Below are 16,085 nucleotides of genomic sequence, written 5' to 3'. Positions count from 1 at the left end.
TAATTTACATTATCAATTAATAGCTTTATCACATATAAAGTTTGTTCTATTTACAGTAACTTTTCGTCTACGCCTGGAATGTTCCAATATTTTATATGCGATTCGTGACGACGTAAGAGTCAGGATTCGATGAAAAACATTTCGATCGCACTTTCGATTTTTCCATTACGTTACATCGTTCTCGTCGTAAAATTGAATTTGTTGAAAATCTTCGCACGATCATCCTCTTTCGTACTTTGTTTAGTTTAGAATTTCAAATTACATCAAGGTCAAGCTCATATAGTTTCAACTCTATTCAAACGTATCGTTATTAGTCAGCTTAGTCTAGCATCTGTCATAACGTTGCAATAAATTAAGTTTCGCGTAAACATTTATGATCTCTTACGTCTATATTTAATTACGCATTTCTTTAAAACCAACTTCTAAAGATAAATTATACTAAATCATACTCTTTGATAAAAGTTTAAATAGATGGTACTGAAAAATTTTATAAGAACGATAAATTAAAAATTATGTACAATGTCAGTGATTATTTATAAAACTACTTTGCAACAATTTAATGGCTCTATATTCTTAAAATTGTAACACTTCTCCTTACATTACATTTGTCTATTTCAGAATGAGTAAAAAAAGGATGAGACTGCGCAATTTATTTCTATTATTTTTCATTTGCTTATCGTATACCAACTACTTTCGTGTTCCCGTGTGTATTGCTGATACATGTACTTTAATATTTTTTTTCTCTGTAAAACTAAAATTTTAGAACAGTATCATTTTACGCATTAAGAAAGAAAAAGAAAAAAAAAAAACTTTTTTAATGACGAAATTGTAAGTTTTTCTTTCGATATTTTTAAGCATATTGCAGTAATTATAAACCCTTGACATTGCGTTTATAAACTTACTACTAGCTTTTGATTTGATATGCTTTCTTATTCAATTTGAGATTTTAGCTTCATAACAATATTGTTGAAAAATAGTGCAAATTGTTTTGTGGTAATATACAGAAGGTAAAAAATATACAATTTGCAATATCGTCGAGTACGAGAAACTCAGATACAATCTATCGTGGTATGAAACAAATCTAATATGTCACTAAATTTGTAATAAAAAGTGAATTTATTACAAATGAAACCTAATTAAAAAATTATAAGTATAAACAAAATTAGATGATGATAAATAAATATGCGGGTGTATGAAGTTTCTAAATGAAAATAAATAATGACAGATGTGTACTTAACGCGTTCAATTCAATTATTATACAGTAAAGAAATTACGTATATGGAGGACTTCTTCAAGTATGTGCTTCAGGTTTTTGTTTGCATTTTCATATTATACATAAACGAATTGTATAAAGAACGTACTTTGTGTTAAAAAGCATCAAAATTTAAAAAAAATTATTTTTATAAAAACTCGTTTAGTAAGAAATGACTAAAAGAATGTGATGTCAATGTGCAATAGGCGTCAGGTACTTTTTGGAATTGATGCTTTACCCAGCGCCAAAGCTTTAAAGTCAACGTAAGTATACAGAAAGGTTGTTTATTGTATTTATGTTGTAGTGTTAATATCACATACAAGTACACTTTAAAGCTTCTAAAGAGAGGTCCTGTAACTGAGCGTTTGATTACTGTGCTTTATCAACACATTCCAAACATTCCCTAACATCCATATTGCTAATATTTATCTGTGGTAACGTAAAAAAATGCTATATGTACATAACGGGCAATCCTCAATATGAAGATGAAATTATGATCCAAAGACTGCTCGATACGTTTAAAAGATTTCACACTGCTTTTTCCAGCTTTCCTCATGCCATGGAAATTGTAACATTTATTCCTAAATTTCCATTATCGGCAAATAACTGCGCAATAGAGGTGTCAAATACAAGGCAGTCTGAATTTAAGATTGCAGATGAAACACCTTCGTGAATGGATCGCGGCATGGCTTCCCACGTCAAACGCCTTTTATGTCCATTCAATTCTAGTCTGTTTAACATTATAATTAGTGTTAATTTAATATCTCGTTACTTTAAGATATCGCATATTTACCTGTAAGCAAAGTTTTCTGCTTGTTTCCTCGAGCCAATAAGTTGAACAATTGCAAAAAATTGTTGATGTCCATCATATTTTTCTTGCTTTTCAAGCACTAGCATAAAATGATGACCAAAACAGGACTGCATCATCACCCAGTCCACAGCACCAGGAAGATTAATATCAGTTGCTAAAAAAACAATGTCTTCCCCTGTAAAAAAAATACTGTTATTATTTTTTTTTAATTATAAAAGATATAATTATATGTTTCATTTGATGAAATTACCTTGAAGAGTTGTGATACTTTTATGACTGATAACAAGATGCTGCATTACTTGTTCAAGAGATCCTTGCCATTTACAAGAAGCACCTGGACAAGGACAACTGTATGGACGGAATTCACACGCATCTTCGTGATCTGCCTTTTCGGTATGTACTAAAGAGACTGTGCATCCACTTGTTGAATACTTGCAAGGAAACATTACATTGCCTGCCACTTTTTCCATAGCCAGGTTGCGGATATTACCTACATTGAAAACACAAAAATTCACAAATATTTATTGTTAAAGAACTTTGATAAATTTGTTATATTATACAGATTTGTTACAGGTATCCTTCGAGTTGCGCGGTATTTGAGTTACGCGGTTTTCCACCAATTCTGAGTCTCGACTTACGCGGAACCAATTAACCGCGTAACTCGAGGGATACCTGTATTATATTTTTATTTACACACCTAATGGACCTCTACAGGTAGGACAGCAATTAAGCTTTGGTCGACAAGTGCTACAAACAAGATGTCCACTTTGACACTGTAGGATCGGTGGAAGAACGTAATCGAAACAAACTGGACATTCGAATAGGCTTGCCAAGTCAGTTGAACTGCTCAAAGACGATACTGTGGATGCAGAGGAGCTTGCAACACTCCTCCCTCTCTTTCCTGTACTAATACTTAATTGGGACATCTTTTCCTTCTATTCTATGTACCAAACAAGAACTGTTCACCGTTGGGCCAACAAGGATGTCCTTTTATATTCAAAATGTTTAATAAATGCGATGCATTCTGGAATGAATCATCCACCTCATATCTGTAAATTATTGTAATTTCAATCGTGTCATAAAATTTTGTATACGTAAGCTTTAATATTTAAAAGATTTATTACATTTTACAACTATACCTTTATAATGTATGAGAATTATTTTATCATGCTGTAAAATCTATATTATACAATTAGCTATCTTATTGCAAATGTATTATGGAATCTTGCTCATAGATAAAATTACATGTAATGTAATGTGCTATCTTAGTTTGTGCATGTTAAATGATAAATTCTTTAAAACATTATTCTGAATAACTTTATATGTTTTTATTTAATAATATGAAGATATGTTAATTGTGGACTAAATCCTTTCCTTGCACTTTATGGATTAACAAATTGTAAAAACAAATTGTAAAAACAAATTTTTCAGGCAGTACATGCAAACAGATACAGAGGAAAAAAATATAAGGAGAAGATAACTTTACACAAAATAGAACAGAGGAAACTGTTAATCATTTTTAATCGTTAAACACAACATGCTAAAATGCATTATACCTGTTTTTTTCATTATGACATTGATACTTTCTAATGTAAAGTTTACTTTATGCAACTCATGCTTTACTTCTAGTTGCTGTTTAGTACATCAGTATTATTTAGCTAATAATGATAATTTATAGTCAATAAGTGACATACAATATAATTATATGTACTTAAAAATTTATATGTATACAGAATAATATTCTAGAATAAATACACACTTCAGACATACCCACACTCTTTTTACAGTCAATTTCCATTTATCTGAATAATTTTATGCAAAAACCGGATTGTTAGCCTATACAATTAAGTATACATCACATACATATTATTCAAATCGAGTGATTAAATAAACACAATGATTAAATAAGCTAAACATTGAACGCTCCCGCTGTTACACAAGAATATACACTTCATTGGAAATCCAAATGTTTTTTCCTCGATTCTTTAGGAAACCTCACGAAAAAGTCTTGTTTATATTTTTGTATGAATAAAATGGAACAAGTAACGGAAATTACATTGTATCGATTACACGACCATTTATCGCTTGCGCGTCAATTATCATCGTTTCGTTCGACGAATTTTCACAAGAAATCGCTTAACAAATTTTTCGCGAAGGAATTTAACGAATTTTTATACGATATCGTGCTAGAGGATTATTTATCTCGACAAATACAGCAAACGATAGAAAACTTCTTGCGGAATAGGGTCGTGAAGCGAGTCGCTAGTCACGAGTTGCGACGAATCAGCGGTCACAAATAAACAATACGCGAGAAACAAGAAAGTGAACGATTCTCGAGAAGGATTACGTATAACAAACACAAGGAGAGCGTACAAGTTTATATCTTCGGGAAGAATATACATTTATACACTTACCGGAATTTGTACTGACATATGTATTAGTATGTCACTCGATGCATACACTGGTTTTCGCGCGATTAAGATCGGAAAATAGTGAGTCAAGAGTGTGAGAGAGGGAGATAGAAGGCACTTGAGAACGATGACAACGGAGACACTAAACGAGAATGAAAACGTCGTGTGCAACGACAAAGGGTGTCACGACAATGGATAAATGTTGTTACAGGAACAACAACAACAGGAGATTTCATGCGACTTGGTTTCGGAAATGTTGCACGAAATGTTTCCGATACTTCTCGGTACATCGATGATGAATAAACGCGAACGCGATGAAAATCGACTATGGAAGAGGCTACATCGCGAATTCTCTTGGCCAAAGAGGCAACATTAATCGCGACGTAACTTTTATCAATTTTCGCTGAGACATAGTAGCAGGTTGCTCCTTTTCGAACTTCCGACACTATAAGCTTCGTTCTGTACAATACGACACACAACGAGATGATGACACTGCAGCTGTCTGTCTGTCCGTTCATTTACACCCATGCAACTGCCATTAACGAACCTTCAGCCGCATTTTAATGAATCTACACTCGCCTGCTTTAACGTTCTCAAACTTATTTCCACCAACGATTACGTTTTATTATTTATTTTTATACTCTAATACTGTATGTGTAATATTTGCATGAGAATACTTCATCTGCCCAATGGAATATGCAAATTACTTGTTCACAAATACACAAAGCACTTCCAATAAATTTAATTAGCTCCTTAACATTTTACATTGCACGTACCAATAATTTTTGGATTTAAATAATATAGAATCAAGCGACTAAAAAACTTTTTCTCGTTCGAGTATTAATGCTAAAAGAAATCATTATTAATAAACTTGTTTAAAGTACGTATTTTATGATCTAATAGTCGAGAGTCATTGTTCCGAGTCATCGTATGCATGTAACCATAGACACAACTTTATTCGAAATTCCTTATTGTACGTCACGATTGCTCAATTTTATGAAAATTTTGTAACATAATTCGATTTAACATTTGAATAACATGTATAAAAAAAAATTATTCTCATTACAATTTTGTACCGATTCAAATTTAAACCGTTATAACGTTCAAATTTTAAATTAGGATAAGGGAGGATTTTATTTTAAATTACTTTTGTTTTACCATATAAATATTTCCAAATAGATACTTTCATTCATATTTAAGTTTCAATTAGAACAAGGATGTTACAAAGTATTTTTAGAATAATGAATATTTTATTTTTTGTTATAATTAAAATATACACTGTGTCATGGGTGAAACAGGCGAATAGTAATCAATAGTAACAAAATATTTGTGTTATTTCCTTTAATTTCACACTCTGTTCTCTTTTTTATATATATACGTATATATATATATGTATATATATATATATATTTTTTCCACACGCAGCAAATATGGTATACACAGTATACAGATTTAATTTCAAAAGCACAATTAGCTTGGCTTAAAATCTTTTTAAAGAGAACAGTCTATTTTCCATTGTGTTTGTGTATTATGAATTATGTTTAAGCCAAACTGTCGATACTTTTGTAACATCTGAGAAAAACTTGAATGTTTAAAGCTTCATCAGCCTTGTGTACAATATAATTTCGATGTATCTAAGTGTAGTTTCAAATTATCTACATTTGCTATAATTATGTTGTCACTTTAAAAGTTTTTTCATCGAAAAAATCACAAGATCTATTGGCTGTCAAATTCTATAAGGTTTGTATCATGTCAAATGATACCCTACTTATTAACAGTCTTCTTGCGATATGAAACGCAGTTTCGTACACCAGACAGGAACTGCTGTTCAAAACAAATATGAAAGAAATGTCATAGTAGCCTAAATAACAGTAATTTATATTTTAGTTTGTTCCAATGCCTTAAACATTCTGTTGATTCAGTGTTCACGAATCCATTTTTTTTTTTTTCGCAATATAACAAGATACGATCATTTTTGCCATATTTTTTTAACATAGGAGTACACGAGTGCAGTAACTTTCCAAAACCACTGATTGTGTTAATCAGACTTTTACGATTGTTAATGTAATTGAAATATTAAAAGACAGATGAAAGATCTAAAAGTACAATTACGATACTGTTATAAAATAAACTTCATGCAAATTATAATGAACCTGTTGCCTCTGTGATGTAATTTCTGATATCATTTTAGAATATTTTGCAACCATCCTCTACCACTCGCGTACTCTTCGCATATCTACCCAGGACGTTCATATTTTAATTATATTCATTTTGAAATATTTTTATCTTTCTCTTAATTGCTACTTTATTATATACTAACTCGTACATGTATATGTCATTATGTATGTATACACGCATATACATATAACATACAAAGATACGCATGTCTCTCATGATACCTTATGATTTGTATAAGTTACAGGACTTATTTTAGATTATAAACAATTAGATGATAATAGATAATACGTTTAGGTTATAAATTTATGAGGAAGAAGTATGTTTAATTAGGAGTCGAACCGTTGGTCCATGAATGGTAATTTGTTTTATATCTATCGATTATTTCTAACTGACAAGTGCTTTCTGAACTGAAACTGTTTATAGACATAAAGTCCTAATATAAACGACACAGCGTTGTGTTTCTAATAATAAGATTAACACCAAGCATATAATAAACAATACTTTAGTAATGCAACTTAAGATGCTAAAGAATAATTAGAGTATTAAATTATAAGATATACATGTTAGTATTATGAATCATGGATAACAAGAAACCAGGAGTAAATCAATCATTTTAATTTGCATACTACATATGACTCGAAGAATATTGTAGTTATGAATTGATATTAGTCACTGTCTCGTCAACCTTTGCTTCATGTAAGAAAAAAAAAGTTTTTTTTGTATGAAAAATTGAACTTGAGTAAAAAATATTTGAAGATATATTTTAGTAGTTTCATTAATAATCGTTTCACGCAATAAGTGACAAAATGTGCATAGACAAAAAAGACACGATCCTTTCCACTTAATAAATTACATTGATTGCTGATCAATGAAAAATTCGTTTCTTTTTTAGAAAATGTACATACAAATGTACATACATACAAAGATTAAGAAATTTGGGGCTCAAATACGAGTCTTGTAATGACTCTATAAGCTCATTTATCCCAAATTTCTGTATCTCAGTCTCAAACTGTATCTAGATAAAGTTGGTCTACTCCTTACTATGTTCTTGTTTTATCACCAAGTTTCGAGTATGTAAGATTCATATACCCTTACTTTTAATACGGCTGATGTCTCTGAAATTGACGTGGTCCCTGACCATTTCCCCGTGGCTTACCTTGAGCCCCATATCCCATATTTTCATACCCATCGTAAGTCTCATAATCAAAGTTTGCGTATATATCATCATAACCTCCTTGGTAGCCATTACAATATTCGGGAATGTAGCCATAACCACCGCCATAACCATAACCATATCCCGGTCCCCAAAATCCTTGATTCCTCGACTCTGGATTTACTTTTACTTTTTTAACATCCACTTCTTTGCCATTTATTGTTTGTTTTGGTGTTTTGAGTAATTTATATACGACTTCCTTAGAGTCAAAAGTTATGAAGCAGAATCCCTTTCTCTGGTTTTTCACCTTATCGAATGGTGCTTGTAATTCAACAATAGTGCCATATTGTCCAAAATATGACTTGATATCATCGTCGGTAATTTCTGGAGTAAGGCCACCCACAAAAATTTTGCCATGCTGCGGCTTTTTACTCACCCGTTTTGGATCCACCTGCATTAAAAGAAACAGATATTTTCTTCAAGAGAAACATTTATAATAACGGAGAGAGATAATTTAATCAAACGTTTCAAAATTTCGGTATGAAATTTTTTTTAAAATTTTACTGACCTTTCGTTTATTGACGTAATGTTCGCCAGAAGCCAAAAGTTTGTCGATCGTCTTGGGGTTGGTGAAAACCATAAACGCGAAGCCTCGTGAGACACCAGTATATGGATCAATTTTAACGGTGATACTCTCAATTTCTCCGAATTTGCCAAAATGATCTCGTAATTCCTTGTCTGTGGTGGTACGCGATAGGCCACCAATGAAGAGTTTACGTTCGTCATCTTTGCCTGGAATTCCGGCGGTGGCTTGTTGCTGATGCGATTGTTGCTGATGAGATTGCTGTTGAGTTTGTGACTGTTGACCGGTACCCTCGGCCTGGGCTTGATTCTGGTAACAGTCAACCGCCGCCATCGTGTACCGTTCAGAGCTTACCGCGTTAAAATAACGTCAGAAAATATAAAGTGGACTAGTTGAATCGACGAGATCGGCAAAAGCAACGGTGTACTGCGCACGAGAATAATTTCAGACCAGTTGGCACGCGTCACAGTCGGTTCTTATGGTGAACCGGTGCCGGCTTACGAGTGAAAGAAAGAGAGTCAGCAACAGTTTCCGATTCCCTCTAAGCTTCTTTTAACACGACGCTATTCGTCCTTTCTGCTAAGACGTAATTTGTCTCTCCAATCGCAACGGCAGATTCAACGGACAACAACGGAAATTCCAGTTCGTTTCCGGTGATCGTTTCATTACTAACGTTAATGAATTTTCCCTAAAAAATGGATAATTAACATTTTGACGTACTTGCTTGTTATTTAAATTTATGATTTATTTTTACAATACGTTCTTATGCGTGCAACGAGCGTTTCCTAAAAGTCCTTGAACATTCTCGAATACGAACAATGCACGAATACCTTTGTTCCTGTGACTGTGAGATCGGTGCTTTTATCGGTTGAGAATTGCGTATTATTAATTCGTTTTATGAAGATGAAATTACGTATATTTGCTGCCCGTTAGTAACATTCTTCTTTCCTTTATCTGTAACAACTGATTTAGGTTAGGTTAACATTTAAATTGTAAAACAAAGAGCTTAATTTAACATTTCATATTTTTACAGGCTACCCTACTCTTTTGTAGATGTAAATTATCGTGAAATCTATAATGAGATATGATCGACGTATAAAATCAATGTCGTTTGGTACATTAATTGAGCTGTAAAGTTAAAATTGGATACTGTAACGATAAGGTATCGTATCAACGTATTTCGGTCGCATTTAATATTCAATCGATATAAATATTTATGTAAGGAAATTGAAGATGAGCACGGTAACGTGTTATATGCTCGTAGTTGATTGTATCATTTATTATCTAATCAGAAATTTTTTATTGTGAACGCTAAAAAAAAAAAAAATGCACCTTTGTTTCTTTATTTTCAATTCTCGTTTCGAAATTTGGGAACACGTAGTGTTCTTACTTATTTGCGCACTGTTTAAAGTCGTTGCTTTCTCAGTACATATATAAATATAGTCAGACAGAGAAGGTTGTATAAATAAAACACAGGCCCTCGGCAACCCCGGCTTATCTTTTCTTCGGTGGAACAGTTTAAGAATAGAATAAGGTTCTACGGGTAGACTGACGCGTTGTTAATTATAGAGTATACTTGTTTGTACCTATAGAAAAATGGTACGAAAGTTGTAAAAAAAATCGTTACTAGGAAACGATACGCATGAAATTTGCAGCATCTGCGAAAAGCGACATTTTCCTCTACATGTTTGGGGGAAAACATTTTTCTTTCACTGTTTTATCGTTCTTTTAACGGTAAAAGTTAGTGATAGTACGCTCACTCGATGGCGCCACTCGATTCGGCGAATTGTAAAGCGGCTTGTTAATTTGTTACTGCTAGATATCCACTATTCTTTCTCATATAGGGTAAGGGGCCCGTTTACTGCTACACCAAATTGTTTGGCTTGAAATACCGCATAAACCTTGTAAAGTTTAATCTAACGTACCATTCTAAGTGCATTTAATATGATAAAAAGAACAGCTCTTGATTTTTGTTGGCACTCATTTTGTACGTACGATACAAAATTTTAAGTTGGTTAGAAGAGAGGGAGATGATGATCTTCGTACCAGCGAAAGGGAAAACAAGACACTAAGGAAAGGGTATTATCGTAGTAGTTGAATTATAAACATAATAAAATATGATAATAGCATACTACAGCGAGCTTCTTGTTTAATATTTGGATGATAGTATATAAGTATTACGATCGTTGCAGCTGTGCGTACCTAACCTAACTTTTCGCATGTATTATGCGTAGAATGTTCATAACAGAGTTGGGCAAATTTTATTCTCGAATAACAAATAAAAGTGTTTGATTCATTTATGAACTAACCTTTGTTCACGTTGTTGCTTCTTCGAATGTTGCTTTAAAACATTCATTAGTAGAGTCTAATTTAGAAATGAATTTACGAATGAAACTTATTCACGAATAATTCACGAACTTATAACGAAGTCGATTTACGAATCAATTTAAAGTTTAAAGAAAATAGAGATTTCGAAAGTTGCAATACTTTTTTCTTAAACTATGGATATTAAATATTATAGTATAATATAAATATTAAATAATTGCAGCAATTGAATAATGCATCTACCATTTTTGTTATGTAATAAAAAGCCAAAACATTCTATGTCAGCAGTTTTATTTAAATTTTAATGAATGCTGTACGAAATACGTTATTTACGAGATACGTGGATTTTTTGCCCTATTGTTCTCTGTTGTCATACTCGGCCCGACTTTCTTGCGTTTAATTTCGTCTCGTTACAAGCTGCGCGTTTGTTCTTGCCTTTATTATTTTCTACACGATATATAACAACGCTTCGTCATGCGTTGTTAAAGCGAGAACAATCTTGCTGGCGATCAATCGTATAAACAGGCTTGTGTATCACGCAACACAAGATATATGACTTGTGTAGCATTTACGTATACTCGTACGCGGAGATGTGTTCGATCTATGGTCTATGCAGAGGGTCATTTTCACCCTAGGTGTCTCATTACGCGTTGTTCGTATTCTTTCATTATTATTCGTATTATTATTTAAATTAACGCTGCTAGTTTTACGTTCGGTACAAAGATGCTTTTGCACATAATACTTGATCGCGAATTTAGGTTGTGCAAAAGAATCAGCAATAATATATTTGTTTCTTTTTTCAGTGTTACTAAAAGCCTAGGCTCAGGCACGGATTATGGGGGCCTTATTCTTTCAGATAATAAAATAAATGTCTGTAAATACTTGGCGAAAAAAGTTATTTACGATTTGTTAATGCTATTTAAACGAATTAAACCATTTAAAATCATATATAACTACAAACCAAACCCTTTCTCGACAATTTAAGCCGCACTGAAAATGAGACTAACAAGTTGTAAGTGCTCTAGGGAGACGTGCCAATAGTATGGGCGCCGACCTTGTCGCGATTGTGTAGGTACGTCGCTGTCGGTGTATAGAAATTGTACACCGTTGTACAAATTAATATGAATGCTTTATGTTTTCAGAAAATAAACAAATAAAGAAGAGTTTAAAATTTCGAGTTTCAGTTTTAAAGTACTACTTATCGTTCCAATAAAAAAATCACCCTTTGATAATAACATGTCGTTTAAAGCCTTGTTCAAATGTTATGATAGCACTATGAGATAGTAGTGAAATAGTAAATAGCTTAGATAAAGCTAGACTAAATGTAAATGTTTACATTCAGTCTATCTCTATTTAACGATAAGCTGTATTTGCTTTCAAGTCCGTCAAAACATTGTGAGCGTAATTTTCGTTAATACTATTAGCAAAAATTACTAAAATACTTTTGATAAATAATTTTTACTATCATTACTGTTTCCTATTAGTATCGTAACTTTTAAACGAAGCTCTAAATGACGTATGCTCGCATGAAATTTTTTTCCCGTTCAGATCCAAAGATATCAAGATGTAAGTAACGATTCTTTTCTAAAATAGCTAAATTTTAAAAAGTTTTTACAAAATTAAATGTTTTTTTCTTCCCCAGCCCCAGGCCTCGCGATCCTCGATCCGGTCCTGAACGTAACCTCCTCCGAATACCAAAGTTAGGAAGCTACCATCGTTTTCACGACATTGCAGACCAATTCGAACACGTACAAACAGATCGCACGTCCCGTTTAGTCGTAATTCGAACAAACGTAGGCGAACGTTAAATAATCGAGAATCTTCTTTATAAACCAATGCACAGTGTTGCAAGAAATTCTTTCCTCCCGCGTCGTACAGAAATCGACCACCCCGACGTGTCGTTGAACTCGTGTAATTCAACAGGAAAATTCGAATTTAAAGGAAGCTAAGTTTTCTACTCGTCGACCGAATAGATTTCCCTTCACCTTTTGCCTGTACCTGTTCTTCTCTCTCCCGAGGAACGCGTCGAGTCGCGTACGACGCCGTACACGCAGCTTACACGTAGGAAGGGGGTGGGCGTCGCGACGCCAGACGTCGCTGGCGTCGAGCCGGCGGCATATCGTCGAGTCGAACGTGTCGTGTGCCGTCGCTGTGTCCGTCGTCGCCGTCGTCTTTACAGTTTCCCTTGGTGCGGATTTAAAAAAAAAAGTCGCGTCAACGGTTCCTCGCGTTCCTCTTCCTTCTCGAGTGCCGAGAATGGAGAGCCTCGGTTAAAAGGGAATATATTTCCATCGGTTCGCGACCGATCGACGTAGGACCTCCCGGTTATCGGAGGACCGTGGCGAGGAGGAAGTGTCGCGTATAATACACGAACGGCGGTGGAGTAACGTTCGTGCATCGAGGAATCGTTCGTTTTGCTAGATCAGGCGAACCGCAGGGTACGGGGGGAGAAAAAGAAAAGTGGAAGTGGGAAAAAGATAGGTAGACCTCGAGCGGACCGATGGGGAGGTAGAGATCGCTGGGGAACGAAGTACGGTGAAAATATAGAGACGTTCGTAAGAAGATAGAGGGATCGCGGAGGGTTGTGAAACTGGATGATAACCGTAGAGTGTGAGAGAAGAGAGGCACGCAGCGAGAAGGTAAGGTAGTCGATTGATTTGCCGCCGACGTCGACGACGCCTCCTTTGCGCGTAGTTCTAACCCGCCCTCGTGTGCACGAAAACTAGGAAAGAGTGTGCGAGCGAGTGTGTGTGAGAGAGAGCGAGAGAGAGAGAGAGAGAGAGGAGCGTTGGTCGGGTCGACCAATCGGCGAAACCGATTGCCGCGATCTTCGTCGAGGATCGGGGATCGCGAGTATCGTTCGGTGAGCCGAAGGATTCGACCGTAGAACTCCATGGAGAGAGAGACAGATATCTAGGGGTTAAAGGAAGGGTGGAGAGAAGAAAGAGGGAGGGGGGAGAGACAGAAAGAACCGAGCGCGTAACTAGGTATACCATGAATAATACGCGCAGTTCGCGAACGAACCCACGTTAGCACGATTTCGCGTCCGTGGAAGCCGCGAGGGTGTAGAAGCTCGCACGCGTATACACGCATATACACGTCCATATAATACACGCATATATTTATGTATACACAGGTGTATATACATATATATATATAACCGCGTACATATAAATATAATCGAACGCACCCAGATATCTATTTATAAGTTTAAACACAAGGCGAGAAGAAGGAGTGGTGGGAATCGTGGCGGTGGTAGCGATGCTCGGTCTCTGGCGGATGTGTGCGTGCGTGTCGCGCGGTAGTTGGTAGTGGTGTGCTCTTCTCTGCTAGTGGTCTCACGGTGGTGCTGCTGCTGGTGTGGTGATGATGCTACCGATGATACTGGTGGTAGCAGTAGTGTGCTAGGGAAAGAAACGAACTGGAAGACAGCGCGGGGCTTTCCGAGGAGACTCGAGAGAGAGAGAGAGACAGAGATCGGTCGAAGGAGAACACGGTGGATACCGAGTTTAGAGGGAAGTAAAAGGGTAGAAGGGTAGCGCGTGGACGAGGAAGGGTGCCGAAAGTGCGTTGTACGTGGTGTATCGTCGCGGGGAGGCGAAAGAGAGGAGGAGTCGACGGAGAAAGTGGTGGAGAAAGAGGAGAAGAAAGCGTCGAGGCAGCAGGACGTGGACCAGAGGGTGAAGAGAAGACAAGTGGAGGACATCCTGGCAGTGAGAGATCACGGCCGAGAGCGCGTCAACGCGGATATGACGAGCGGATACGCCCGACTCACGTGATACGCAACACAATCGCTCCACCGATACCGTGCTCTTCCAAGATATGTGGTAAGTCCTTTTCTCGCTACTAACCTTCGACCTCGTGATCCACTCTTGGAGCGATCCGGTCGGGACACTGTGTCACGGGTGCGTAATCCGTTTCTCGTCTCCCGACCGTCGCTTAGGCTCGCGTGCTCCACGTTGCACACCTCTTTGCTGATCTACTACGAGGTGGTTCTCATCTATGGACAGTCGAAATCTTTTTTTGCCAATTTACTGAACGATTCGCAGGAGGGTGATGCTTGCGAAGATTGACCCCTTGCACTCTGAGATTTTTCAATCTTGTGCCATTTTGGGGATTAATTCGTTTTGATAATTACGTTACCACATTTATTAATACGATATCAGACAAATTTTTAACACGGTTACTTTTCGGGATTCGACCAACGCTAGGTAGTACGAAACTTATACCGAGGAAAACGACATTAAAAATTGTTAAGTTTTTAACCTGCACAGGGATCCCTTTAAAAGTTTAAAACGTTCTTAAATCTTGGAGTATCGCCATAAAATTGTAAGGATGTAATTTTAAGGTATCGAGGCTTTAGAAAGTCCAACGAAGAAAAAGAGTCGATTTTTTTTTTATCCAAGGAGACCAGAACCCCTGTCTTAACTCCGCAGGCATAATTTACGTAAGATAGTATCCTCAAATATCTGTCGATCGCAGAGATTGGAAAACTGATAATCGTGACAGGCTGGTTAATACTCCGGAAGTAACAAGAAAGACGAGTTTCGGGTCTGGAACGTTGTTCGTCGTAAGGAACGCGTGGTTCGCGCGAAAAAAACATCCTGTATTTCAATCGTCGGGTTGGCGAGCGCGAAACACGAAGAAAAAACGTTTATAAAACCGTTTCTGTTTCCTACCGCGGTACGGATTCTTTCGATCGACGGTTAATTTGGACGTCGGAGGTTTGCTGGTCGAATCGTAAACTGTGGATGAGACGTTGGTAGGAACGTTCGAGTCAATAACCGGCGCCACAAAGTCAAACTTCTCATTCTGATCGACGAAGCTAAGGTTAACGCTTTCGAACTTGCTCGTACATATATACTTAGAAAACCATGCAATAATTCCTTCAATATTTTACACCGTATATCGGTGTTCAAACTCTATTTGTCGGAATTAATGTTGCACAGTACTTGATTTACCAAATATGTTATCGAGTTTCCATCAGGTGTACTGATAAATGGTGTTAGAAGGGATGATCCGTAAACATTTATTATACCATTCAGTTATCCGAACCGTCTTGTCCATCGTACATGGTTGCAATTATCGAATAATTCACGATTCCAGGTACGGATAGTTAACGCGTTAAAGCTGCCCCGTTTAACTAGTATTAAAAAATTAACGCTGCACCCACTGGCTAATCGGAAAATTGATAAAACAATAACCTATGGAAGTCTCGCGAGAACGTCCGTCGTTAATTAAAAAAGGCTGGACAATGTTCCAGCGATCGTAAAAGCTCGGGCCGTTAATTTCATCACAAAAAGACAATACTCAAACGCCATTAAAAGAATAACGCGTTCTTCCTTTATTGTCATTGCGCGAAAGATCAGCAA

General features: G+C 36.0%; 3 protein-coding genes and 1 long non-coding RNA gene across 8 annotated transcripts in view; 2 read left to right on the top strand and 2 right to left on the bottom strand.

Annotated features, from left to right (window-relative positions):
• Window positions 1–157: 157 nt before the first annotated feature.
• On the bottom strand, window positions 158–5,577 carry LOC143341390 (E3 ubiquitin-protein ligase SIAH1). 4 transcript variants are annotated; one of them, XM_076764285.1, is made up of 5 exons: window positions 4,478–5,577; window positions 2,761–3,112; window positions 2,314–2,553; window positions 2,046–2,238; window positions 158–1,982 (listed from the first exon to the last, which is right to left on the bottom strand). In XM_076764285.1, the coding sequence occupies exons 2-5, from the start codon at window positions 2,987–2,989 to the stop codon at window positions 1,805–1,807; spliced, it is 840 nt and encodes a 279-aa protein (XP_076620400.1). In that variant the 5' UTR covers window positions 2,990–3,112; window positions 4,478–5,577; the 3' UTR covers window positions 158–1,804. The 4 variants fall into 4 exon arrangements, with proteins under 4 accessions (XP_076620400.1, XP_076620402.1, XP_076620403.1 ...); XM_076764287.1 differs by lacking the exon at window positions 4,478–5,577 and adding an exon at window positions 3,834–4,464; XM_076764288.1 differs by lacking the exon at window positions 4,478–5,577 and adding an exon at window positions 4,120–4,464.
• Window positions 5,578–5,704: 127 nt separating this feature from the next.
• LOC143341389 (RNA-binding protein squid) lies at window positions 5,705–8,928 on the bottom strand. Its single transcript, XM_076764284.1, has 2 exons — window positions 8,374–8,928; window positions 5,705–8,256 (listed from the first exon to the last, which is right to left on the bottom strand). Exons 1-2 carry the CDS (start codon window positions 8,719–8,721, stop codon window positions 7,750–7,752), a joined length of 855 nt encoding a protein of 284 aa, XP_076620399.1. The 5' UTR covers window positions 8,722–8,928; the 3' UTR covers window positions 5,705–7,749.
• Window positions 8,929–9,071: 143 nt separating this feature from the next.
• Window positions 9,072–12,158, top strand: LOC143341391 (uncharacterized). Of its 2 annotated transcripts, XR_013079587.1 has the most exons (5): window positions 9,072–9,316; window positions 9,422–9,550; window positions 10,233–10,467; window positions 11,517–11,785; window positions 11,856–12,158. It is a non-coding gene; the product is annotated as an uncharacterized LOC143341391 (long non-coding RNA). The 2 variants fall into 2 exon arrangements; XR_013079586.1 differs by lacking the exon at window positions 10,233–10,467.
• Window positions 12,159–12,830: 672 nt separating this feature from the next.
• Window positions 12,831–16,085, top strand: part of Ca-alpha1d (Ca[2+]-channel protein alpha[[1]] subunit D) — a 60,887-nt gene continuing 57,632 nt past the window's right edge. Inside the window, 2 exon segments of the mRNA XM_076763968.1 lie at window positions 12,831–13,352; window positions 13,935–14,540. The gene's annotated coding sequence lies outside the window, so the exon portion shown is untranslated.

The sequence above is a fragment of the Colletes latitarsis genome, chromosome 4 (genome assembly GCF_051014445.1).
Source record: "Colletes latitarsis isolate SP2378_abdomen chromosome 4, iyColLati1, whole genome shotgun sequence".
NCBI classification, from domain to species: Eukaryota; Metazoa; Arthropoda; class Insecta; order Hymenoptera; family Colletidae; genus Colletes; species Colletes latitarsis.
The sequence above is the reverse complement of the archived record's forward strand: the minus strand, read 5'-3'. Positions and strand labels throughout refer to the sequence as shown.